Source organism: Limanda limanda, chromosome 22 (genome assembly GCF_963576545.1).
Source record: "Limanda limanda chromosome 22, fLimLim1.1, whole genome shotgun sequence".
NCBI classification, from domain to species: domain Eukaryota; kingdom Metazoa; phylum Chordata; class Actinopteri; order Pleuronectiformes; family Pleuronectidae; genus Limanda; species Limanda limanda.
The window spans coordinates 7,198,250-7,225,666 of NC_083657.1; the positions used below are offsets into that span (position 1 = coordinate 7,198,250).

A 27,417-nucleotide genomic window follows, 5' to 3' on the forward strand; every position below is an offset into this window, starting at 1 on the left:
CTGTAGTTTCCAACGTCTACACACAAGTTTACACAGAAAGTAATGAGGAAATCGATACAGATTCCAAAAGTGATTCTCAGGTTTGTTCTGATGCAACCACGAAACGTCCTCTGCGTTTTTTCAAGTCGTGAATAAGCAGATAGAACATCGGGCACATCTGAGTTATGCAGCTTGATGAATTTAAAGGGATTGTTAATTATGTACTTCCAAAAGATGAAAAACGTATATAATAAACCTTAAAACTTCCCCTCATTTTAGAACGTAGAATAAAGAGGATTTTCTTGTTTTTATATGTTGGTGATGTGTGTGTCTGTGTGTGTGTGTGTGTGTATGCACTCTGACCTCTTGTCTGAAAGCAGGAGATGGAGTTGGCCTCTCTGTTGACTATCTGGTTTTCCATTATACCAGTTTAACTGTGGGTGTCCGTCACTGTTACCCTCCACTGACTCACATGTAATCAGCGCGCCTCGCCCGCCTCGAGATAACAACACAAAAGTGGCTCTGCAATGAGCTAATCTGTGCCACAACCTGCCGTGTGTCGAGAGTAGATGTGTGTGTCTGTGTGTGTGTGTCGGTGTGTCGGTGTCGGTGTGTGTGTGTGTGTGTGTTTGATGGCAAATAAAGAGCACTTCTGTGGCAGATTCCTCTGTGCTGTTTTTATTAGGTCCATTAGGCAGCTTGCTTTAGAGAGTCCCCAAGGTGTGTGTGTGCGTGTGTGTGTGTGTGTGTGTGTGTGTGTGTGCGTGTGTGTGTGTGTGTGCGCTCTCAGTTAACATGTTTGTTTTTCTCAAGGCTTTTGTTGGAGTTAATGATGTCACACTTAATTGTTCCCCCCCTCCCCACACACACACACACACACACACACACACACTTGTCTCGGAGGAACAGGTCGGACTGTGTTTAAAGAGGATGAATTATTCCACAGATTCTCGGTTGTTAAGGTGTCATTTTTGAGACTTTCTGGAGCCAGTTCCAGTAAAAAGTGGATTTCCTGGTTCTTGTCCCAGTCATCCACCTTCTACTGTTTGTTGACTTGACCTCTTACCTGAAAGTCTGTTAATCGGTGTGGACATTCAACAGGAGAGCCTAAAAATAGTCGTCAATTCTGGAATCCAACCAACATCCCTGAAAATCAGCTAATGTTTAACTCTGGTCATGACCGCAGACGACGCTTGAAGCCAAAATATCCCGGATACGAACGCCTCATGGAGCCAAGGTATCGGCACCTCCACCCCCTCCACCCCCACCCGTCTGTCCTGTCGTCCCCTTTTGACCTAAAGGACCATTCTAGTGTCAAGAAAACGACAATTCAGACACTTTAGATGAAACACACCATTTAACTGCTTGCTAATGCTCAGACTCTGGCTCCAAATGCGTGAGATGGCAGCGTTTGTTTGTGGATTATTTCGTTTCATTTCTGGAGAGTGAGAGGAAGCGGAGGCGCTTCATCCATCTTTATAAACAACCTACGCTCGTGGGAACCGAGCCATCTCAAAAGGTCACCGTGTCTACAGCTCTGATGCGGCTCAGACGTGTCAAACATCGACTCGTCCTCCTCCCCGTGGACTCGAATGTTTTTGCTAAAAATAAAGGAAAGAGAAAGAATTCCCTCCTCCAGAGTTACCGCTCCGTCCTCTCGGCTGGTGGAGGCAGACGAAGATAAGATGTAGGGCACTTAGCCTGGCATCGGCCTGGGAATCCTGTCGCCTGGAGGCCTTAATAATTCAGTGGCTGAGATAAATTTACTGCACATGAAAGTCGTGCAAAAGAGACAGAACCAAGCTTTATTGTTATCTATACCGTTCTCCGGCGCATACCTAATGTCCTTGAGGGGTTTTTAGCTGCTTTAATGCGACGTGAGAAAGGGAAAAAACTAAATTTGCTTTATATTTTTGGCCCCGGTTAGAAGAAGAGTAAACACGGGAGTCAATATTTGCACCAGGTCCTCGTGCTGCTTAGTCACGTCCTGCACCGTCGACCGCATCGCTCGGACAGGTTTTACATCCTGAAGCCATCCTGTGTGTGTCTGTGTGTGTGTTTATAGAAGGCAGGTTTGCTTTGAGCCTTCAGCGATGGGTGGGGCGGTGCCGACGCCCTCGTCCCTGTCAACACCCAGAGAGACAATCCTCCCGCCAGCAGTGACCACGTGTCCCTCAGAGTTCTCCTGTGATCCCGTCCTCGCTGTCGTTCAGAACAGATCGGCCTGGTAATTATTTAATGAAGCCATCATCTGAATTAATTGATTTCCTTCTTTAGTCTCTTTGAGGTCAGAATCGTTGGATCCGTGAGGGAAGAAAGCGATTCGTCTTCGCCCGAGTGATCCTGATAAGACTCAGATGATCGGAGGACACAAGGAGTCAAGGATTGTTAATCCTCGTTGCCACAAAAACACACCTCTCCGTCTCCATTAGCTGGAAATAATACGACGGAGGATAGAGGTCATCGTGTTACCTCCTCGAGATGAAGGAGACAAATCATCTTTTCATTACGGCGCGGGAGAGAGGGAGCAAGAGGAAGGAAGGAAATGAGGAAGAATATGATATGAAGACGGATGGTTGGGGGACACGAGGGAGGAGGGAGAGGAGTTAACACTGCAGATCAGTGGAATGAACTCTGGGAAATGAACTGAAAAGTACGACCTGACATTTTCCAGAGTTTGTCTTTCACATGTAATGAACGCAACAGGTTATTTTCCTGTTGTTGTCCGGAACATTCAGAGGAGGGATAGAGACATCGAATGAAATTTAACATCTACGTATGTCAGCTACGTCAGATTTGAAATACTAAATGAGTCCCGGAATTACTTATACTGTAGCGAAGTACAGAATAACCCTGGAAACACCATTTTATCTCGCAAACTAAAGTCAGAGACCTATAACATAATATTTTGACACATTTAAAACTTAAGAAAGGCCTAAAATTCACATTATTGATTTAAATTGGTGTTTTAATAATCCTGCAGAAACCCTGAAGACCCAAAAAATGAACAGAGATGAAGAAAGAAGGAGCTAAACCAATAGAGCGGTGATATTTTACCAGTGTGTTTAACAAGTGAACAATTATTTATGGTTGGATGTGTATTAGTCGTCTTTATTTGCTTTATTTCTTTCATTATACAACAATAAAAAATAAAAAAACAGTCCCAAAACAGAACATGTATGTTTTCCAATGATATTTAAAAAAATGAAATGACATTCACAAACACGTTTAATATGTTTCACAACGATTTACTTGGTTTTTAAAAAGGACCATGAAACTAATTAAGAATGGTGACAAAAAAAAACTCAAACATACAAAAGCTTTTTGTTTAATGTGCGTAATAAATCTGATGTTCGATCCTGCTCCTGCTCCCACAGTTTATTTTCCACACAAGGACAAAAGAGGTAGACTTTTCAAACTAAAGACATCAGTACAAACTACATTTGGATCCTGTGCACTCTTCGTAAAAAAAAGAGAAGTTGAGCTTAAAAAATATATAAATTCAACTTAGTTTGGCCGAGAACTAAATGTTACATTTTAATCGTCATTTTCTCTTTGAAATGTTGAATGTTTGATTAATTTAAGTATTTCAATCATTTCTATCTTTGGATCTTATTCTCATAACTGTGACCTTTCGGACCGAGGGTCAAGTTGATGCTTCACTCGAACAAAACAACAAAGTTCTGTGTTTCTTTAGGCTCCAGTTACACTCGTTATGTCAATGATCACGCTAACCATCTAATGTCTGAGCTTTGTCTTCATTCGCTTGTGCTGCTCGCCACGATGTTCGCTTGTGTACCTGTGACATTAACGTGACCCGTAGCCAAAGAGGTCACATGTAAGAATAATTAAAGGTTGAAAAACATCAGAATTTTCCGTTAAAAAAAGAAATTACACTGTGTTAAAGTATGGAAGAGTTAAAAGTGCCTCTTATTTTCCTCTCTCTCTCTCACACACACACATATTTAGAGTCATACCACAGGTATTTCTGGAGGTAACATTCAAAATGAAAGTGACAAAAAACATTTTCTCTGCTCTCCACAACAAATGGGTTCTCGATACTGTAAACGCTCATCGAACGGCAGCGGATGCAATTAGACACACGCTGAGACGTGAGAGGAACATTTCATCGGAAGAAGAAAAGGGAGGATCACATCCCGGCAGAACAACGGAGAGCTAATCTGCGACGGATTAACTCATTTGTACACGATCTGCTCGTGACCTCTTCCTACGATGACGGCTCGTATAACAAAAAAAGGCACTCACGGTAAAATACGATGAATCCAGGCTTAGAGTTAAAATAAGTAGCTTTGTTTGGCTTCGACAGATTTAGGATTTATTCTGCGTGAACACGAGAGCGAAGCCGAAAGTAACAAGACTTGAGATAAATGAAGAAGTAAAAGCTTTCAGGTTTGTTTGGTTAGAATAGTCGTCCTTTTTCCTTCCATCGACTTTAACTAGCAATGTGTGTTTTTAACGTCAGACAAACAAAACAATGCACGCAAAAAAATATAATGCCAATTTAAATGTTTAGTATTACAAATTAAAGCTGTAAAAATATTTCTATATTAGCATCTGGTCACATGGAAGTAGCTCTACGTAGCGTTTTGGTTACTTTTGGCCGACGTTTGGGTCGACAACTGTTTTTATTTTGGTTCACAGCTCCGATCATGATTTCTCGACTTGTGTGCTAAAGCTAAATGTTTAGCACGAGGCTAGCACAAAGTTAGCCGCTAGCAGATTAAATAGCTGAAGAGGCAGGTAGCTACCAAAACGGTAGAAAAAAATATTTAAGTGACCAAAAAAAGAATGTCACTTACACCTGTTGATGGACAATGTTCAGTGGGAAGCTCGTGTCGGATTAAAATGCAGTTTCCTCTTTATTCGAGGTCAGATTGGAAGATGGAGTCACAGGGTCAGGAAACAGAAGACGGGGGAAACACCTCAACGTCATGTTCACGCCTTTACAGGAAGTGATTACTGTTGCTCTCCTCTTATCGCAGATGCTAATGCTCCTGTATGTTTTTTTCCCGGCTCATCCATATCAGGTTGTTCCTTCTTCCTGGAATGACTTGCGTGCGACTATAACTCAGCCTGGCGGCGCCCGTTCCTGAGTGTGTCGATTCACAAATGAACTGCTTGATAACATGCAAATAACACACACTGCATCACGGACACACAGGCAGTTTGGTTGATTAGTTTGCTGGGAGAGGCCCGGTTCAGGGTTCCTTTGAGCAAGGCACTGCTGTGATATTCTTAAAAAGGAGGAAATGGAGTGCATCGTTAGCAGACACACCTTTCCATCCTTCTATATGTAAATATAGAAATATAAATTCCACCGTCGTCGTCTTCCTCGGCAGCAGCGTTTCCCCCCCCCCTGTGGAGCGGTGGAGGGAGTAATCCTCGGTTCGACTCCGGTGCTTCACGTTCCTCCTGTGCGGATGTTTGGATGTTCTCGTTTTGGGTTTTTATATAAAGTGTCCAGATGCTGCTCCTCACGTTTCTGGAGAAAGCTGTAGAGTTGGAAAGTAAATCATGTTAGACACAGAAAACTAGACAAGGATGAAGGAGATTAAAAATATGAGACAAGTTACCTGGATTTTCTTTCTTCGATCATTTGTCTGTTCGCTCCTGGTGGCGGAGAAATAAGAGAATCATTAATCAAGGGTCTGTGTTCAGCCTGATTACGGCCGTTCTGCCCTCAGTCCTCCACACTAAAGGGTTTGTTTATTTTCTGGGACGGGAGACATTTTGTGTACCTCACACGGTCAATACACGAAAAGCTACAAGTCAACAGCACTGAAATGAATATGTATCATTCATGAAATACGAGTTTAACGTCTCTCCCTAAAACAAACTTGGTTTGAAACAGGTTTGTCCCAAAGACTCTAAACTCTCACATTACAGAGACTCTTAGAATCTGCTCTGGGATTTTCAGATAAAAAAAAATAAAAAACTGGAACAGAACTCAGAGGATTTCTTGTGATATAGCACATGAAGGATTATGGGAAATGAGTCTTTAAGTTTCAATGTATTACATCACATATAAGACAGTTTTTTCTTACGCGACATAGGTAGAAAATCAATAGAATAAATAGATGCAATTCGATTTCAGGACCAAGGTTTGGGTTTATACTGTTTTACTGTCACAACAAAGGGTAAAACACACTAATAACTTTCCACCAGTCCCCCTGACGGTTGACTATATGCACGAGTGTTACATGTGACGAGTATATAGGCCGAATTAGAGCTGAATCCCACAGGACTCACTTTAAAGCAGCAGTGTCAGTTTCCTCTGCTTGTTCTCTGAGAAGGTTTCTCACAGTTTGTTGTCAAACAAACAAACAAACAATAGACGAAAACAGAGGAGGAGAAGACGAGTGAAGGCTCCTCATCACCTGGAGCGTCACCATTTCATTAGGCAGAGATGAAAACTGAAAAATTAAGCGCTGAAGGCTGCTGATCTTTAGCGTGGATCTTTAATTACTCATTAAACTTGCTCTGTTGAACTCAAATTAACCTAAATCCAATTATAATACACAACTTGATGAGTTGGAAGTCGCTGACAACAATGTCCATGAAGCCGTTCCTCAGTTTTGTTTCTATCTTTTTACAAAATATGTTGTTTGTCTGTGAACAATTAAACATTTCTTCATCTGTTAAAACACATGGGAATGTTCTATCACTGTCAAAACTGTTTATCACATGTAAGTGACATATCATCAGGTTAGAGCTGGCCGATTATAAACTAGAATCTCTGTCCCCTTATGAAACCACATATTTTGCATTTAGTACAATTATTCTCTGAGAAATCAACGAAAATCTTCCAAGAAAGTGAAATATATTTGAGAAAGTTCATTCTTAGCTCATGTTACCTGTCAACTTTCTATCTTTCACTTTTGAGACTGTGTATCTGTCACTCGGATTGTAATTAAGAGCGACCTCTGTGTTTGTGTGTTAGTGTGTGTGTGCGTGTGTGTTTAAAAAATGAGTGTCGGGCCAGAACTTGCTTTCAGAACAGCTCTCGCTCCACTAGAGGGAAACTGTTAATCGGCGGGGGGTTAATGTCGCCAGGTGCTGTGAACATGCGCATCATTAATACAAAAAATCACAGACCCACTGCGGCGCCTCCACTCACACACATAAATTATCTTGCATATGTAAACACTGCTTGTTGACACACAGGGTGTTAATGGGCGAGAGACAATGACGACAAGAGAACATGATGAAGTTTCCAGGACACAGACCTGCTGGGACTCGGACGTCGTCCGGCTCTTGGGCTCCGTCACCTCTGTGGGGGACGTTGGGGACGTTGGGGATGTGGGGACACTCCCATTGGAGTCTGATATTAACAGAGTGCGCCTCTCCCTGGTTGATCTTTCACACTTTGTCACACGGAACCTGGAAATGAGGGAGAAATAAATATGTTTAAAAGAACGAAAAAAAGCTCATGGATGTAGTTTGGGCCACAAATGAGGAAGGAAGTCTCCTACAGAGCAAAGTCAGCTCATTAAAACAAGACTCTGAAAATGTGAGGACACACCAGTGGCTGAAAGACACAAAAACACACACGGCACAGTTTACACGGCTGAATTTTCAAGCAAACTTTTTAAAAAATATGGTTTTTCTAGGTCAAAATAAAACAGGACTCTGCTCTCGGTTCTTTCACTGTGTCAATAGTACATTTAAAAGGCATAAGCCACATAAAACAAGCCTTGGAAAATAGTCCTTCAATTATAACATCACGGCTCAGCCCATATTTCTGAACATCAACCCAGAGAGTATCAGTTATTCTCATTTGTGCCGCAGCTGACATCTGCTTCAGCCTCGACAGAAGGAACAGAGTGTGTGTGTGTGTGTGTCTCTCAACCACCTCTCTCAACTCTCTCACACACACACTCCCTCTAAAACCTTAATTAAATCAGCAAAATGAATATTCCTATCGAGCTCGTGCCGACCCTCTCCGTGCACAGCCATTCATCTGGGCGTGCAAATGAAAAGCGGCCTCTCTGAATCCCAATCAGCTCGCACCGGGACATTAAGGATGAGGAGGAGGATTCCTCGCTGCGTGACGGGGGGGGGGCCACGCTGCCTCACTCTTCCCTGGGTTCACAAGTGGACTATTAAATTGCCTCATTACTTTAAACATCCAGGGCACAGAGGACGTGAGCTGTGGTGGAGTTATGAGCAGTATCAAACTGCGAGAGTTAGATTCCTGATGTGGAGGTTTTGACTTAAACCACTGGAAAGTAATGTAAAGTTTCCAATATCACTGGTTTTCACACGTCCATGTTCAGCTGGGATGAAACCTTATATTTCCTGAAACCTACAAATATTTATCCTGTGGTCAGACCTAGGGTTGCAAAATTCCGGGAATATTCAAAGTTGCAAACTTCCATGGGAATTAACGGGAATTAACGGGAATTAACTGGAAATGTTGTGGGTAATTTATACTACCTGTATTTACCTTGTCTTATACAGACATAAATATAAACATTTTGTTTTGTTATAGGCTGATTTAAGCCCTAAGGAAACTTTGGGCACTTGACTATTTTTTTTTTCAAAATTCCCGAGCTTAACTTCCCATGGAAAGTTTCCGGAAATTTGGCGGAAAGTTTCCGACCCTAGTCAGACCTGATTATAACATTCCTCCTGTGGGATCCAATCAGTGGACAGTGATAAATGAGCTTAATGAACCCATTTGGCCACATTCTATCGCTGTGTGATCGCAATTTTTAATTTAGTTTTCCAGACTGACCTCTCCTAAAGTTCTGTGATGAAGAAAAAACTGAATCCTATGAGCAAAGGGCAAATTGTGACCACAGCAGCAGTTAAAAACTCATTAACATCATTTTGCAGCTGCATACAGTCTATGATGAGAGAAAAAGACAAACGCAAACTGACTGGGTGTCTGTTGACGTGAGTTCAAACTGGCTCCAGACAAGCAGCAGCAATGAGGCAGAAAGCTGTGAGACATCACCGGCTTCTCCTCCACCGCCTCTGTCTGTCCAGTGTGGTGTGTTTTTAACAGAGGTCGCGGCAACACAACACAGGTCAACCGGCGAAGCTCCACACTGAGCCCCGGCAGCTCCTGGGTGTTTTTTTCCCAGGCTTCTCCCTGACTGCCCAGCCATGTCATTTTCCAGGTGGCTGGTCTGAAGTCAAAGTGCACCGAAATCTCAATCTACTTTATTAAGTGTGGGGTTTTTCTTTTTTTTTCACCGGCAATTACGTGGAGTTAATGTCTGACAGGGAATGTTTTGTGTGCACCTCGTGTCGGATCTGGCTCCGGGGCGAACTGTGTGAGTTGTAATTTACCCTCCGCTAATTAAACCACCCGGTGTGTTGTGATTCCAGGGAATCCTGGAGATTAAAACACGGCCGTAAACCCTCCTTTTTATTCTTCCCGCACAAACACCCACCTGCCCACGGCCAGGACCGTGACCTCTCCGTGCTGGCTGCGCCGATGCTCCGACTTGCGCGCCGACATCCTCCTCAGCAGCGGCCACTTCTTCTGGCTGCAGCGCGAGCAGGTGTTCTTCAGGCCGCCAGGGCCTCCGATGGTGTGCAGGTGGTTGCAGGTGTGCTTGGCGGCTCCAGGGGGCGCCCCGGGTGAGATGGGAGTCATGGGGGGGGTCGGGGTGCCCGGGGAGGTCGGAGTGAGAGGAGGACTGAGGGAGGAGAGGAAGAAGAAGGAGTTAGTGATTTTTAAAACCTTCTGTAATGATTATCGGACATTGTAGTTAATCAGCAACCGTTGTAGTTTCATACAATTAAATCAAAATAAACACAACTTTTAAGGGTCGGCTTTGAGAAGTGAGACCTTTCACAAACTGACCTACAGTCAGTCCGACACATTTGCATTTCACAGAGAATTCAAGCTGCAGATTTGCCTTTATGTCACCGCACAACAGACACACCAGAGCAAATACCATCAAAGACAGTGGAAATTATGTTTATTATGATAATAATCAAAGTAATATTCTCAGGTGACATGTGGAGAATTGTATAGGAGATACAGCAGTAGATGGTGTTTTCCCTCCTCTCGTACTGTGTTTATCTTAGATGTGTGTTAACAGACACTAATTGAGGCTCGCTCGCCCGTCTGTTTGCTCTCTCTCCCTCCCTCTCTCTCTCTCTCTATCCCATATGTTTTTGAGCGGAGCGGTAGCGTTTGCATGTTTATGACCCTGGAGAGCAGCTCTTCACATTGTTTACACACAAAAGCAGAATAAACAGCAGCTCTGCTCACTGACAATAACACGTGCACATGAAGCACGGGGGACAGGAAGTCAAATAATGAGATGCGATGCTTTAGGTTTTCACCGACCAGGCTGAGATGAACACTCGCTGGATACGTTGCGACAGAGAAACTGGCAGAAATTATTCAGATCAACTGAGCTTTACCGCGAGGTCGTTAGGTTACTCACAGCGAGGTGGGCGGGTCCTGAACGGTGAGGTCATCGTGGACTGACAATGAGGTGTTTGAACCTGACTTCGTCCATTGGGACACAGTCATGTTGAAACTGGCCAGAAGTTAGTGAGTAAAACACACTGCCACCTATTCTGACATGGGAGTAATTGCTTAAAGTTTGATTTCGCAACAAATTGCATTTTATTGCTTGTTGTTTTGTTCCCATTCAAACTAAAATATTCTTTCAGTTTCATATTTTAAGCCTGTTCAGCACGTTGGTCGACTGCACGTTGGTCGAAGTTGTTTTAAATGTGCTATTTGAATAAACTTTGACTTGACGTCAACGAGGTTGAGTGCAGCAACAGTGACGTCACACTATCAGAGCAGGTTTCAGCCTGTTTGCAAACATAGGACTTTTTCATAACGACATCTGCGTAGATATGAAATAGGGATAGAGACGTTTGCTGATTCCCGCTGGTGGCAGAAGCCCCAGTGGGAATCATATCTGCATATACAAAACCATTTACTTACAATAACGACATCATTTTTGGTGTTTTGTGTCTTTTTGAAATCATTTAAACAGACCAAGGTTGACGTGGTATCAAGATGTAGACATGAAACTAATAACGTGAGGGAGACACCTAAAGACTGTGTGCTGTGTTTTCACAAGCTATACAGGTCGGGTTCTATAAACAAGGCGTATAAAAACGTGCATGAGCAAGTGCATTGTTTTTTAATCAAAGGCACGAAACCTATTCATGAGGCACATATGCAGTGTGAGGCTCCCTGAGGAGCAGAGGTAGGAAACAGGAGTTTGACCCAGGAGAGGAAGGGAATGATTGAAGGGAGGCGCTGATGTGAGCGCAGCATGTTGTGGAGAGACGACAGGGGAGCGAGGGATGGCGGAGAGGTGGAGCAGTGATGGCGAGAGCAGCAGTGAGCGGAGGGGAAGTGAAGGAGTGAATCTGGAGAGGCAGATAGCAAGGCCTGGCCACACTACAGTCGCTCTCTCCTCCCTGTAGCCTCTCTCCATCCCTCGCTTCTTACCCTCCTTCTCTTCTCCCTCCTTTCCCCCCCTTAAGTGTTCCGTAAATTACCCCCGGTGAAACCCCCTCTTCCCACCATTCCTCCATTTCTAAGTGATCCGCTGGCCGGCTGCCCAACCTGGCCGAGAGAGAAAAAACGGAGACCGATATGAACGGCGACAGGGAGAGGGAGTAACACAGAGAGAAATTTGGACAGAAATAAGAGACGGGAGGAAAAAAAGACAAAACACGGGAGTGGAGATATGTGTGAAAAGAAATCTGGAGAGAGCACAGAAGATGATGCATGGAAGTGACGCCAGGAAAATGTGTGCGATTGCAGATTTCAGCGGATTTTGTATTTTCTCTTTCCAGGACACCCAATGCTACTGAGCAGAATAACTCAGTACCTAAAGCAATGCTGCTGCCATTTATCAACTTTATCTCCCTCCTCTCCTCCGAGGAACAATATGCAGCGGGACAAGAAAGATGACAGGAGGAAGAGAGAGAGGAAAACATACTCCTCTAACTCGATTTACTTAAGACTCCTCCACTGTCGCGAGCATCTCCTCCTCCTTCTATCAGTCTATCTGCCCAACTCGCTCTCAGCTCTTATCTCAGCACTACACTCGCTCATAGACTGTGCTTAGAGGAACGCTGGGATGAAACGTGAAGATGTCAGATCTCTGCTCGAACCATCGGCTGCTGTTCTGATGGTGCAGGGTCACAGCCTTCGATTTGAGATGACAGTATGAAGGATTCTCCAGAGAAAAAAACGTGTTCAGGCCCTGTAGATTTTGTCTAGAGCTGGTTTGTGTAATTTAACCATAATATTAAGATGCTCGCTGTCACGGTTTGCACTTTCAAAACAGACCATTTCACCTCTGATATTTGTATTTGGGCAGACTCAAAGCTCAAGGACACTGCACGCCCACCTACACCTGCACCCATTGGACGATACTAGCAATCAAGAGGAATCCACGCCCCAATGCACGCTGCTTTATCGTCTGTTTGACTCTATATGGGACCGTTACTTACTAAATGAACATCATGATGTAATTGAGAAGACTTGAAACTAGAGAATCAGATCATAAAATCCTAAGTGACGTTACAAATCAAGTGAGGGTTTCTCATAGACTTCTGGAGTCGCCCTCTGCTGGTCATTCGAGAGAATACAGCTTAACTTATTGAAAATCTGATTTAACAAAAATTCTTCATGGAGGGTGTTAAGTGGTTGAGAGTTATTTTGATCATGAGTTAATCTATGAATTACATATAATAGTATTATAATTTCATGTTATTATAGTATAATAATAAAAAAAGACTCCTGAAATACAGATGAATTCTTCTGTCTGACCAATACCAATAAATGGTATGAGGCACAATAGCAGGAAATATTAGTAGTTTAGCCTATAAAAGAGTTATTTTCATCAAGGTAGTTATTGATTAGACTTTTGGCAATCGATTTTTTCAGCTTTAAAGGAGGCTTCTGTAGTTTTTAAGCTCTGGATTGTAAATATCTACTCTTTTCTTTGCCCACTGCTCCCATTTGAGTCATAGTCACACTCGGTGTATTCTGGCCAACAACTGGGCTCAGTGTTCTTTAATAACCCCTGGATACAGCGATGTGGGGCACAGCCACACTTTGGGAACTGTCCCCACGACTGCTTGCCCTCGATCAGGCCCTGCCAATCTGGAAGGGTTTCAGAAGAGACACATGACCTGGTTGTCTTTCTCTGTGTTTCTATTCATCCTTCCTCAACTGATCTCACTTCAGGGTGACCAGGAGGCCTATTGTGCCACCTGGTGGTTGATATGGTTAACAGCGCTAATGTTTACTCATTTATCAGAGGAGGACAAATTTTATAAACACAGATGGATTTTTGAGAAATCTGATTGTTTTTGAGTGAGACACTTACCCGTCAGAATCAATACTGTTGTCACGAACCATGGCTTTCAGGGCGTCCGAGTTTGCTGGAAAGTGGGGGAGAGAGAGCGAGAGAGGGGGAGTTACACACTTGTTCAGACGTGAAAGGGGGAGAGAGAGAAAGAGGGAGATAACAGCGGTGTTGGGAATTAGCGAGGAGAACGCTCCAGTGACTTTAAAAGCAGATTGCTTATAAGAAGATGGTAACAACTCCTTAACACAATTAAAAACGGCACTGAAGTGAAGCTACTGTACACAACAACCTCAGGGGGAACGGGACAAAGCTGACGGAACATTTGTCAGACCAAACAAAGTCTGAAAAGTTTCACTTCTAGTCAAGTAGGGGATTAAGTTTAGAATATCTTTACTTGACATCGACAGAAGCTGCTAATATCTATTCAATAAAAGCTCAGATAGAAATTATTTCTTGGTAAATTCTGGACTTTTTCAGCATCTGAACCTCAAAGTAATGTTTCTATTTTCATTTCATCTTTATTTAATCAGGCAGTTTCTTTTTCAACTGATACCTGTTTAAAGTCGTAGCAGGAAAAAAACAAACACATTTTTACTGTCACACCCGTGTAATACTGTGTATTTCCATGGTTCGAGTCCCTGAACCACGTGTGCACATCCTCGAACTGACGATGTGAGGGTGAGTCACAGTTAACGGACTCCCAACTTTAAAAATACTACAGTTAGAAGAAAAGGCAGCAAAAGGAATCAATCTTGGACACAGTGGTGACGAGCAGTGACTGAGACAGGACAATGCTGCCTTCACCTGCTATCATAGGGGAAGTCTTTTAGATAAGATATGAAGGAAGGTATTGATTCCTCTGAATGAATCCGCTACATGGTGGTTTTCCTTTCACCTTAATACTGATTCTGCTTTATAAACCTGCAAGAATAACTGCTGAAGTTCATCCACTTATCATTTAAACCATACAACATAATTGGGACATTTACAATGTTTATCAATGTGCGATATTCTAACACAATTATAGCTTCACCCTTGTACTTTTACAACTCTTTTTACTACGCTGTCATTCATTACCAGTTAATATATAACCAATTATGGATGGTTCAAAAGCTTGGAATAAGCATGACGATAAACTGTAACCATAAACATTTGTAAAGACTTACTATTAGTTTGTGTTGTTACACCTTTTGTATGTGTTTAGCTGTAGCTCAAGTCATAAACAGTCGGTTTGGCAGTATATTCTTATTACTTCTCTCCCTCTCCTTTTTATTTTATTTTCCCTTCATCTCGTGCCTCGTCCTTCCCACGGCGCCGTGTGATGTCTGCGCTGTTTGATGAAGTGAAAGTTGTTGAGAACAAAATGTTTGATCTGTATGTGTGTGCACGCAAAATCCCAACACTCTGTCCAGATTCTCCGGCTGCAACACAACCAGAACTCGAACGTCTCTCTCCTCCTCCTCCTCCTCCTCCTCTCACATCAGACAAGTCCTACTGTTCCTCTTGTTTGCTAAACACTCCACTACTGTCAACATTTATATCTGTATCTTGCTTTGAACGTCTATGATATGAAATGACCTAGACGTAACTCAATAATAACTCAAACTAAATGCAGCCCCCTTTTGTCGATAACTATTTACATATAAACGTGCAAGCTCATGTCCCATCCACTAACATGGAGGAGGCTTTTCGGGCGCTGTCATCATCACATACCTTCGTTTTTCATGATGTAATGAACAATCTGTCCGACTGTGTCATTGTTTTCACTGAGGGTGTCGTTCTCTGAAAAAAGAAACACAACAGGAAGCACTCGCGTTAGTACATGAGCAATAGTAAGTAAAACCATTATATCATCAAGCAGCTTTGATTGAGCTGTAGCTTCACAAAGATATATTAATTAACACAACAGACAAAACTCCCAAGAAAAGGTCGAGCAAACATTAGAGTTTAAAAAAACAGGATCTTTTAAAACACTTCTCAGGTTTGCCCTGAGGACATTAACAACCAGGAGCCTGTTCCCTTGTAAATACAAAACAAAACAGCCGTCAGTGAGGACTTAAGCTCTTATTAATATTAGAACTTGATGACATGATTCCCGAGGGTTTTATTGTTTAACTGGAGCAGAAATGCAATTACTTAGTTATAATTGGAACCCGCACGTTCACTAAATGCAGTGTTTTGTGTGACTGTTTTCCTTTTTTGAGAGATTAAAGTTTGGCAAAGCTGCCTTGATTGTATTTTGGCCACTAGGGGGCAGTGTAACAAGCCGTAAACACAACACTGTCATGTTTATTGAACTATAAAGTTGATATCATGTGAGCAAACATTATTTTATTATCTTCCCATTTGGCAGATATGAAGCAACACTTTTTGCTCCGTTTTGTTCTCCACCTGCTCCTGAGGGAAATATCTGGCTCTTTAACTGTTATGGTGACAGCTGGATGCTGTTTGGTGCAGAGCAGCTACAGCCTGCAACGTTTTCTTTGAGAGCTTTTCAAACAAAGATGGCTGCCTGCTATGATGAGAAACAAAATAGACGAGAGCTGTGAGAAAGAATCAAGTTACAGGCTGAAAAACCAAAACAACAGCATCAATGTATTGAGTGAAATCCACTGGAATGTTTTAGTTTGGCCTGAGACCACGCTCTAATCCATAAGAATGTGCAATCACTGACTGCAAAACTCAAACCGGCTCTGCCAGGCAGTACACACACCCCCTAGGAGGCACTTCCCAGAGCTTCCTGTTGACTGCTTCCTCAATTTTTCCTCATTTTCCCTAAACATAATACTTTTTCCACAACATGTGGAAATCCTCTGGCATGCCCGGTCTGATATCTGTGAATCACAGTGACCTATAGAAGCTGCCCGCAACGTATCAACCTCACAAATAGTGGATGTTATAGGAGACGAAAGCAGAAAGAGACAACAATGCAAGAGGAAACCTGTTCATTAACTAACAAGAGACGACTGGATGAACTGAACGTGGGTGGGGAAAGCTTTTTATCCCCTTACTCTTTTGTTTCGATGTATGAGGAAGAGAGGGTAGGGCTGTTTGACAAAAGGCAAAACACAGAGAGCTGCTGCTACTAGGTCTCAAACTTAGAAACCAGATTTACGTCTGTCGGTTTCAATACCTGCTGTTCTCCACATAACCAAGACTTTAGAGACTTTATATTCCAGAAGGAAAACTGTCCAGAGGTCAGTTGCATGATAACAGATAAGTGAGGGAGGCGTACAGCAGGGTCTCTTGTTAATCCTGACAGCTCAGTGTAAACAGTTTTTACCAGTGAAATACCCCAGGGACGACCAGTGAGGCCAGGAGTTCCTCGTGTGCACACAAGTATTTTAAAGAAGAGAGCACTGTAGTCATGACAGATGTGACCCACGCAGAAAAGGGGAAGACTAAACCTGGGTCAGTTCAACTATTTATCTCAGAGGACAGAAACTAATAGTTACTCTACTTTTTGCTCAATTTTGTTCTCCACCAGCTTCTGTCTGGCCCCGGTTAATATTGTCTGGTATTTCTTTAGCTGACAGATGCCTCATTATGTTTAGCATCATGTTAACAGTTTCTACTCTCCATAACACCTCTCACGCCCATGAAATACCCCAGGGCAAACTGGTGATGCCAGGAGTTTCTCGTCTGCAAACAGGAGTGTTGACAGAGTCTTATCATGTACTGTACTGTACTGTAAAATAAAGGGGAAAACTGGGTCACATTTGTCAGTCAGGTCAACTATTTATCTCCGTGGCCAGAAAACTCTTCATCATGTGCACAAATTCCATAACAATAAGGCATTCATCTGCCGTGAAGCCCAGGGAAATGAAACAGGCCTTGAGCTTGTTTTGCTTCACCTCACTTAACACACCCTGTTAAGTCAGAGAATGAGTAATTCCAAACATCTTCTTGGTTTTTTTATGCCTCCACTCCTTAGAGAAAAGGACATTGTCCTTCCAGCATTAGAAGACTATGGATAAGATAAGACAGCAGTAAAATTAGGTCTTATGGTGTGCGAAGACTTTCAATACAGCATCAACTGTTTCTGAGCTCAGGGTGTTTTCAGAAGATTTATTCATCAGTGCATAAAATACACATGTATTCCTTCAGTAAGATCTGACCTATGTAGAATTTGAACATTTTAACCTTGTTTGATGCACAGGAAAATAAAAATGTCAACAGGTTTATAGGAAAGAAAGTTGCCAGCCACATCACACAGGTCTATTATTATTATCATCATCATCTGCCCGCACCTACAGTACGTGGTGGCACATACCAAAGTTAGTAGAGTCAGGAATGTAGTACCAGCCTGTAATACTGGAGGGCAAGCAAAAGAACCAATGTGACTTTATTACAGGGGCGTCGTTAGGCCTGTTTCTGCTGAAGCCCCCCTAAAATGTTCTTCAGCCCCCCCAAATAATTTTTGGGATTTTTAAAAAAGGGTTAGGGTTAGGGTTAGGGTTAACCCTAACCCTAACCCTTTTTTTTAATTAAACTTTTGTTTTACACATGGACAGGTTATTTATAACTCTAACATGCTACATATGTGAGTGCGTTTCTGCTTTGTATGTTTTCTCCCAGTTCAAATTACAATCCAACAGACTCTCATCATACTTAACAATAAAAGAAGGGCACTAGGACCTTGGGGAGTCTGCATCGCTGCTGCGCTGGCTTTCTCACTCCACCAAGTAACGTCTCTCATCAAGACAGCAGGATTACAGACAAGGAGTTTAGCTCATAGTAAATGATGCACAGAGTGAAATTGTAAGTACAGGTAGTTACAGAATGTGGCTATCTGTAGTTGTTAACGATTGTTACCTGCTTAAATTTAGGTTTACTTGAGGCAAATGAAAGGGAATATTGTAATGAGCTATGTTAAAATAGCTAGCTAGCTAGCTATTTTGTTAGAAAATGTCTCCAGTGAGCAAGAGTGTGAACGAGCAAATTTGAAATGTAAGAAATAACTATCGACAGCTCTCTATTCTTTGCATTAATATATATCTCTAGTATTTTAAAACAATAATATCAGTGCCTATAGAATGTTGTTGTTTATAATCAGTTAATGCTAGTGAAAACTAAATGTCATAGTGTCCCTCATAACGCTATTGTACCAGTATATCATCCAATTCATTGACCAGATGGATATAAGAAGATTCTTTAGCAGAGGTGACAGATAACTCCTGTTATCTTATACTGAATGAATGCAAGCAAAGATACAGAGAAAAATCACACTCTTTCTGATTGAACCAATCTATGAACTGTCTGAAACAATGAATATCCGCAGCCCCAAATGAGCCCAAAAAAAATTGGCGCGGGCTGCGCGCGCAAACATTTAGAATCCTTAGGGGCTAAGCCCCCCCTTTCTTTCAATCCTAGAAACGCCCCTGCTTTATTACATAACGTCTCATTATGATTTTTTAAAAGTCACACGACAAGGAAATGGAAAACCTTCTGCAGACTGATGACTAATTTGGAAATTGTTGCATAAGAAATCCCTTCTTCTGCATTTGTTTTTTTCCGACTGAACTGAAAAGCGGCAGCATCACAGTGTGACAGAGTTTATTTGGCCGAGGTTAATGTTTAACTTGATGGAAAATAGTGTGAGGGATAATGTAGATATATGTAAAAAACTAAAACCAGACGAATTTCCAAGAGCCTGAAAAACATACTTGTTCAGATTTGGTATTTGTCGTATTTGGTTCTGGGTGTGTATTTCTTTACCTTCACCCATCTCTGCATCCTTTTCTTTATCTTCCTGAAAGACGTCGTCGTCCTCCTCGGCCTCGGTGGTGCAGCGGTAGCCTTTCCTCTTCAGCACGTGGCAGATCACCACCCCCAACAGGCCCAAGAGGAAGAACGTGGGCACCAGGACGAAGGCGATGTAGTCTGGTTTGCCACCCACTTCTCCACCGTCTTTTCCAGCCTCTATAGTTAGATCCGCTGACAAAATGAAAGAGATTTTCTTTTTAAACGTATAGTTGTTGCAACAGGGCACAGGCTTTAGAGAATAAAACAACACATTGTCATTACAACGCCCTTGATGGTAACTTGATATTGAAACCGACGCTGAGGATCCTCACGAGGCCGGTGTTGAGCAGCTGAGAGGATTTAAATTCTATCAGCTGCAACACAACTGAGCTTTCATGTTCCCGTCGTGGATCAGTCGAGTCTGCTGCCGTCTCTGCTCTGTGACGGCTCCATCTGACACAAACCTGTTGTGTCTTCGTTCCACAGCATTCGGCGCAAGAGGCAGATTGAAGGCTTACTGTGTCTGTAGAGTAAAGGCTGTTGGAAAGGGCTTGACACGTGTTCTTTAAACCGAAGGAACAGTCCAGTGTTTTCCTTCCTGTAATGACTCTCCCATTAAAATACATTTGAGGTCAGTTAGTGCAACAGCCCTGCTGCTGATGTGCAATTAACATTTAGTGGCCTACACCCAGCACACAACACAAAGTCCCAAGTGTCTTTGCTAGTTTCCGAACGATGGAGATTATATTTGTCACGTCATGTTGTTTAAATAGCAACGGGTGTGTTGGTCAGGTTCGTCGCTGCTAGCGTGAGGCAGCAGAAAGCGACTGCCCTACAAAACCCTGGTGTAAGGTCAGTGGTTTAGTATTTCACAAATGCATTATTGAGATATTAATTTGCACCTACATGGGTGGCTGCACAAAAACCTACACCATAGACTCTATATAAAGATGGACGACATGACGGCTCCGCAAAAGTGAAGCTGAAACATCTTGCTCAAAGAAGGTTTTTATAAATATTTGGATAGACTCTGGTTTCAAACTTTGTCAAAGACGTTGCACAAGATGGCAGCGTTGGTGTGACTTTACACACAAACAGATCCGTTTCCTCTGTATTCAGTCTCACTACCTCGGAAAAATGATGTTGACAGGAATGGGAGGTGGCAGGTTTGATTGGTTTAGATTATGAGTTTATTTGCTTGAAAAGCTGCAGATGAAGAGCATTGATGTGTACAAGATATAAACCTGCTCCGCCTGTAGTGGGTTTCATCCGACCTCAGGGTTCTTTATGTAACTGCAGCAAAAAGGAACACATGGATCATAAACTTTACTACAAACTCGCAATTATTCTGTTTCCACTCCCACATGCCCACCACCTACACACCGGACTTTAGACCCATTAGGGTGAATTATGGTACTTGGGAAGGCTTTGTCAAACAATGCCTGAGACTCATGACTTTCATGACGACCGACTGCTCCCATGTTAGATTTCGGTCAAACCATCTTGAAACTGATAAAGGTCAAGGTTCAAAGTTAGATGGCGCCCTGTGGTCGGCTATAGGAGAAAACTGAGTCCTGCTGTTGGAGCAGCACGTAAAGCATTCCAGTGAAACACACAAAGGGGCCTTTATCCTCTTTCCTGACCACGTCCTTCTGTGTGTGTGTGTCTGTGAGAAACCGAAAGAAGTATAGGCCCATTCTGAAAAAATCTAAATCCTATCCAATAAGACTATATCTTCATCTCATTGTGAAATGTGCTGCGTGTACAGGCGTGCCTCTGTGTATCTAACCACGTGCCTCCTGATGCACACAGGCATTTTTTGCCAGTCCTTTGTCCGACTTCCCTCGTGCATTAGACTGAACAGGCTGTCACAGACCATTGTCCGCTCACTGACCGCGCTGTGACCGAATGTTGTGCGTTTCCATTTGCTTATATCTAGAGGAGGCCGCTCTGATTGGCCGTCCTGGCACAGTCCCATGCCCTCTCAACGTGGCTCAGAAGGAATCGTAGTGGAAAGTGAGGATTGTATTAAAAGCATTAAATAAATATAAAAAAAACACTAGAGTGGAAAATGGGTTGAGCAGAGTTCTTGAGGAGGATTTGGAGTTGAGTCACAAATCGCTTAGCAACCAAAGCATTGTGCCATGATGGAAGTCCACAGAGCGACAGCCAAAAATAAAGATGTGGATTCACAGGGTAATTATGTGAATCATATTATCATGCTGCATGAACTCAGAGGAAAAGAGACACTGTGGAATTATGTTCCATATAAAAATATGAAATTACAAATAATCGTAGAATAAATTCAATCTAAAAGAAATACGATAGGATGCTCATCATACTTACAAGTTAAAAATGTCTTGTTTTGACCGAACAAGTCCATTGAACCAATACATTTTGAGGTTTTCCTAGATCAAACAATGGTAACCCAGTTGACATTTAAAGTGTAAAATGCTTTTCTCTGACCATGATGCATACGTAGCAGGACAGTCGACTATATATAGATATAGATATATATCCACTAACATAGAGGAGACATGATTCATGGCTCTATTTCTGGATAGTGTTAATTTATAGTCTATGAGCTGAACAAATTACGACACTGTAACTAAATAACTTATCAGCTGATGTATGTGCAATGACACGGAGTCCTTGTGATGCTGGATCTGTTATCACAACATCGAAGGCCTGCTGGTCTTTGCTTTGTTAAATATACTTTGGTGTCATATTGGCACTGCTGATGAGTTCCGGATATCCACCAAAAATAGGCTGAAGAAGCGACTGTGTTTATTCTTGGCATGAGATGAGAATGTGAGAAGAGATTCTGGGCTGAAGAAAAACATTTTAAACAAAAGTTCTCAGTGGTTAAGATTCGGGTTAAAGCCAAACAAACGCTGACCTTGGTCAAACTGCCCCTGGCTACAAGGAGAGCATGTTGTGTTACAGTGAGCAACTGCTGTTCCCCAAGGATCACAGCAGATAAATATTATATTCCCATGGAAATGGCAAACTTCAATATGAGGGCGACTCCATCGGAATTCGCTCTAACTCTCACTTTGATAAGTGATATCCTTGAAAAGGTATTTCTGTCAACACTGTCAAATCCATAGAGGGAAACATCCTTCCCCGGCTGCACCTGAATAGGTCAGCGTTACAGTTCCGCTGGTTTAATTTCCTGCAGTTTTATCGGGAATCAGCGTGCGAGAAGTTGTCTGCCTGAAGGTTATCGACGTCTGCCACAAAAGCCTCTTTCACAGGATGATGTAAAATCAATCGCTGCACAAAGGAGGAGATTTATGTTTGAAAATACCTGCAAGAAATAGCCGGAAATACTGAAGTGGGAGACAGTTTAGCTCTGTAAAGGGTTTTAGATTTAACCAGTGTCTTCTTCCTCTCTTCTTCTTTTCAGATCCCCTTCCTTAAACATCAGCCGTTCGAATAGGAAACGATTTTAGCTACTAATAGAGGCAAAGTTTAACGAAGCCTTTGTGGGCTGGAATCTATATGAATCACACTTTGTGACGTTCCTTCTCCTGCTCTCGCTGCACAACGCCACAGAGCGTTTCAGAAAAGAGGATCTGGATGTTTCTTCCCGCTGACATCAGCAGACAACATGGCATAAGGAAGCACGCCGCTTGTTTACAAAACTAAATGAACCTTATTCAGATTTATTTTAGTTTCCAGTAGCGACTCTGTGAGACGTTTATTGGCAGACAGCCTGACTGACATCTTTTAAAACGGAAAATATGAAACAGATGCAAGAATTTAGTGACAGACTTTTTAGCCGAGCTGCCGTGATCCTTAACAAATGTGAATGCATCACTCCAGCTCTATACATTTGGTTGTTTACTTCTTATTTATGGATAAAATACTTCCCAGAATATTGTATTGGTATCAGCCTCTAAATATCCATATGTGTTGTGTTTGACTTACAACAACAACAAAAAAAGCTGCAATTTGTCTTATTTTTAATGCTTATGATATCTACTGTTATAAATCCGGTACATTTTACATAAAACAAATGTTTATTCTCTAAATTCCATTCAAATAAACAGTTGTACTTCAACTTGATGTTCTAACTGTAAAACATCCAGCCTTAATTACATTTATTGTCGTAAGGGTTTGATAACAACATCAAAATCACCTAATGTTGGCCACAAAAAATTCATATCCGTCGAGCTCTACTCACAACACCACATTTCTTAGTGCATGTTCATTCACATTATCTGGTCCTATTCATATCATCAGGTTTTATACATTTATCTCAGAAGATAAAAAAAAGCCATCAGGGCCTCAACACCTCAAATGTTTATTTTCTTGGCATCGTCAATAACCTGCAATTAAAAGCTCTTACCTGTTGAGAGAACGACAGTAAACAAACCACTAAGGATTTTAATGTGACCACAGCACATTAGGACGATGTTCTGTGGTCTCCAGCTCTGCAGGCAATATAAGGGGTTGGTAAAGACTCTGTCTAACTGTGGCATTTCCTCTTGCTGAGGAAATCATGTGCAGCTAGGGAAGCAAATCTAAGAGCCAGTGCACATGTGGTTTCAGATTACCAGAGACAGTCCAGTCACGTCAAAGCCTCATCCTCTATCTAGTCACTCAGTGCGGCTGCTTCTCATTTGCAGTCATGTGATAAGACGTTTTAATTCACAATTATTTTAAAAAAGGGATTAAAGGCCAGAGAAATTAATGAATAGATGAAACACAACAGATTTTTGATGACCTCTTGTATCCTTCTAATAATCTTGTAACTCCTCCAAATTTATCTTGTGACTTTTAATGAATCCAAAATTAAGCTTTACATTAAGTCGTGATGACACTTTTACAGTCCACACACACACACACACACACACACACACACACACACACACACACACACACACACACACACACACACACACACACACACACACACACACACACACACACACACACACACACACACACACACACACACACACACACACACACACACACACAAACATAACATGAGCGGATTCCAGTTTCCCAACCGGCGCACTGGATGACTGGGTCTCATTGAATTAACATGAGGATTCGGCCTTGGCCTTTTCGAAGGACAGACTCCTGTGGACCCTCCGTGGAAAACAGGAACAGGCCGGGCATTCTAAAGGTTAGGAAGAAAACCAAAGAAGCACTGGCTGGAACTGAAAGAGAACACTTGCTGATGCAGACACACATGCAGTCGTCTGCTTCAGTGGTCAGAGTAGTTTCTATAGAACCACGAGAGGCTTTTAGAGAGGCTTAAACAGGATGTGTAAAAAATCAGTTGTTACTCATGAGACATCTTTGGCTGTCAATGAACGACTGGATATTTGCCGATGGTTTCTGTGCAAAGACTGTATTCCAATATGTACCTATATAAAAGATTTATTTTTTGTTTTACTTAATACTACAACGGAAGTTTGTCACCTCTTCGCTTTTACACTTCTCCATGGAAAATGAAAGCAGGTGATGAGCCACAATGTCCTTCTCTGCTTCTGCACTAAGTCTAAAAATAAAAAGTAATTAGTTAATTGAAACCCTTAAAAAGGTCCAGTGTGTAAGATTTAGGGGAAAGGGATCTATCGGCAGAAATTGAATATGAAATAATCCTAGTGATGTTTTCTCTAGTGTTCGATCATCTGAATTGTATGAATTGTTGTTTTCTTTACCCTAGAATGGACCCTTAATATTTAAATACTTCATATTTACATCTGGAGTGGGACCTCTCTACAGAGGCCGCCATGTTTTCTACAGTAGCTCAGACTGGACAAAATAAACACCTTTTGAGATTTTATGACAAACGAAGGTTTCCACAAGTTCTCTCATGTTTTGAAGGGGAGGGTGAACCCGCAACTTCACCACTAGGTGTCACTACATTCTACACACTGGACCTTTAAGTTGTAACTTTGCAAGAGTCATTATAAGTTGACTAGGATGGACTGACCTAAAAAACAACAACATCCCACACACTATGCATGTTTCATAGATGCAATCCCTTAACTTTTTTTTATAATACATCACTTTTAAAAAGATGTAGCACCATATATGCATTTAGCAGTGATATTATGTTGACGTGTAGCTGTCACACAGTGTGTCTGCATCCTCCAGCTCAAGCATTAGCCTCTTGCTACGTTGTGTGTTTATTTTGTTGTGACAAAGTGAGAAGAACCCGCAATGACAACGACTCTAAACCGAGCAGGGACGAAGCATCACTCCCTCGTCCATTGAGGATAAAAGTTGACAAGTTGGGAAACTTACGTGTGGCGGCGGTTGGATGAGCCATTGAAGGGCAGGACAGCGGGGAGTCGGGAGCCGGGAGGCGGGAGGAGGTGATGCTTGAGGCGGGCAGCAGAGGGACGAGAGGCCGGTCACCAGCGAGCTGTGGTCAAAGTAAACTAAAGTAAACTCAGCAACAGGAGGAGTTTCCTACTAACGTGAGAGTACTTCCTGATTCCCCAACAGCGGATACGCCCTGATTTCAACGCAGCCCCGCCTCCTACAGAGATACAGAGAGCAAAAGGAGGAGGAGGAGGAGGAAGAGGAGGAGGAGGAGGAGGAGGAGGAGATCAAGAGGAGTCACTGACCAGGACCTCCGGCTTCCCTGGGTCTTGATAAGAAATATTCGTTTTTTAATCGTCAAATCAATTAAAATAAGATAATAACTCAAAACATGTGAGTGATTGTTTCACAAAACAGTTTTTCTATGCCTCTTTTTTCATGATTTCTAATGTAGTAATAATAAATTATATTATTTCCTTCATAATATTGTTTAGAATGTAAAATTGTACAATATAATTTAATATATAAATGTGTTCTGGTTGTTTTGTTATGGCAGGTAAACATTTTTTTAGCTTCTTTTGAATGTTATAAAATGAATTGTAACTGATAAAGGGATGTGAGGGGCTGTGTTGGCCTTTAAGGATTTTAATTTATAATTCTATTAAATTATTTGCTTTATTAATTCATATCTTGTGAACATGGGGCAGATTATATACGATTATTGTTCTTTTTGCTCCTTTTTATTCAATATTTGAGATCTTGTGTTTGCATTTAGATTGTTTTGTTTGGTCGTTGAATGAAATAAACTAGTGATATATCCATTAACTATGTCCTGTATTATTTTTCATGCGAACACATTTTGTCACATGAACTGTTAGATGGGAGTTTTGTTAGCTTCAACTTAATTTCTGGCTTGTTTGTATTTCTTTAACGTCATCTTTGGCAGCAAGTAGTCCAAGACATAGTGTCAGGGGTTTCCTGTTTGGATAGTTTACGAGAACCAAGAAAAGAGAGCACATTTCTCCAGTATTAGCATCGCTACACTGGCTTCCAGTTAAATCAAGTATAGAATTTAAAATTCTCCTCCTCACCTTCAAGGCCCTTAATGATATGGCGCCTTTTTACCTTAAAGAGATGTTAGTACCTTATCAACCAGCTAGAGAACTCCGAATTCAGGTTTACTTGTCGTCCCTAAAGTCTAAAAGTAGAGTAGGAGCCAGAGCTTTCAGCCATCAAGCCCCACTCCTGTGGAATAATCTCTCACTTTCAGTTCGGGAAGCAGACACAATCTATTCGTTTAAGAGTAGACTCAAAACCTTTCGTTTTGACAAAGCTTATAGTTAGAGCTAATTAGTGCGGCAGAAAATAACTCGTCCTATGTTCCAAAATAGGAAGCGTTTAGTTTGAAAAAAGGCATAGAGGTATTGATGTCTGATCTACTGAGTGGGCCACATGGTTTTCATCTTGCTACCATACAAACCAGTAGCCAGTCAGATTTACCTTGAGCCTCAGTGTACCCTCAAGTTCGGCCTGTATCATTGTATGATTACAAGGCAAAAACCCCTGATGACGCTAAGACACAAAGGGAATTTATGACAAATGACACACGGAGCTTCTCTTTCCAGCTTCTCCTTCCTTTTCTCCATCCCTATCACATCAAAGTAATTCTTATCTGATCAGTACATGTTACTAACTTGACCCCTTTCCCGGAGTTTCTGTGCCTTAGCGCCCGCAGATGCAGGGCCACAGCTGTGGCCGCACCATGGATTATGTTTGTGGATCGCGCATCAGAGGTCGCATTGGTGGATCCAGTTTGGTGGATTCTGTATCGTGCCAGCTGATCGCAGTAATAATGGAGGATCCTTTGTCGCGTTGGCATCGGATGGTGGTGGACCACGGCCGAGGTGCCGGCTGATGATGGATCCTAACTGGTGCCAGTGGACAATGACTGTGGACTATAGTGGATCCCATCTTGATGCTGGATCGTGATCTTGCTGGCTGCTGACCAGAGACTATGATTGCAGCAGGACTACTTGACATATAGTATTGAAAAATGTTTACCCTC

At 42.1% G+C, this 27,417-nt stretch overlaps 1 protein-coding gene across 1 annotated transcript; it reads right to left on the reverse strand.

Moving 5' to 3' along the window:
* Positions 1-5,680: 5,680 nt before the first annotated feature.
* rell1 (RELT like 1) lies at positions 5,681-25,468 on the reverse strand. Its single transcript, XM_061066673.1, has 7 exons — positions 25,332-25,468; positions 19,035-19,253; positions 15,030-15,098; positions 13,335-13,389; positions 9,402-9,650; positions 7,227-7,380; positions 5,681-5,713 (listed from the first exon to the last, which is right to left on the reverse strand). Exons 1-7 carry the CDS (start codon positions 25,354-25,356, stop codon positions 5,681-5,683), a joined length of 804 nt encoding a protein of 267 aa, XP_060922656.1. The 5' UTR covers positions 25,357-25,468.
* Between the last annotated feature and the right edge of the window lie 1,949 nt (positions 25,469-27,417).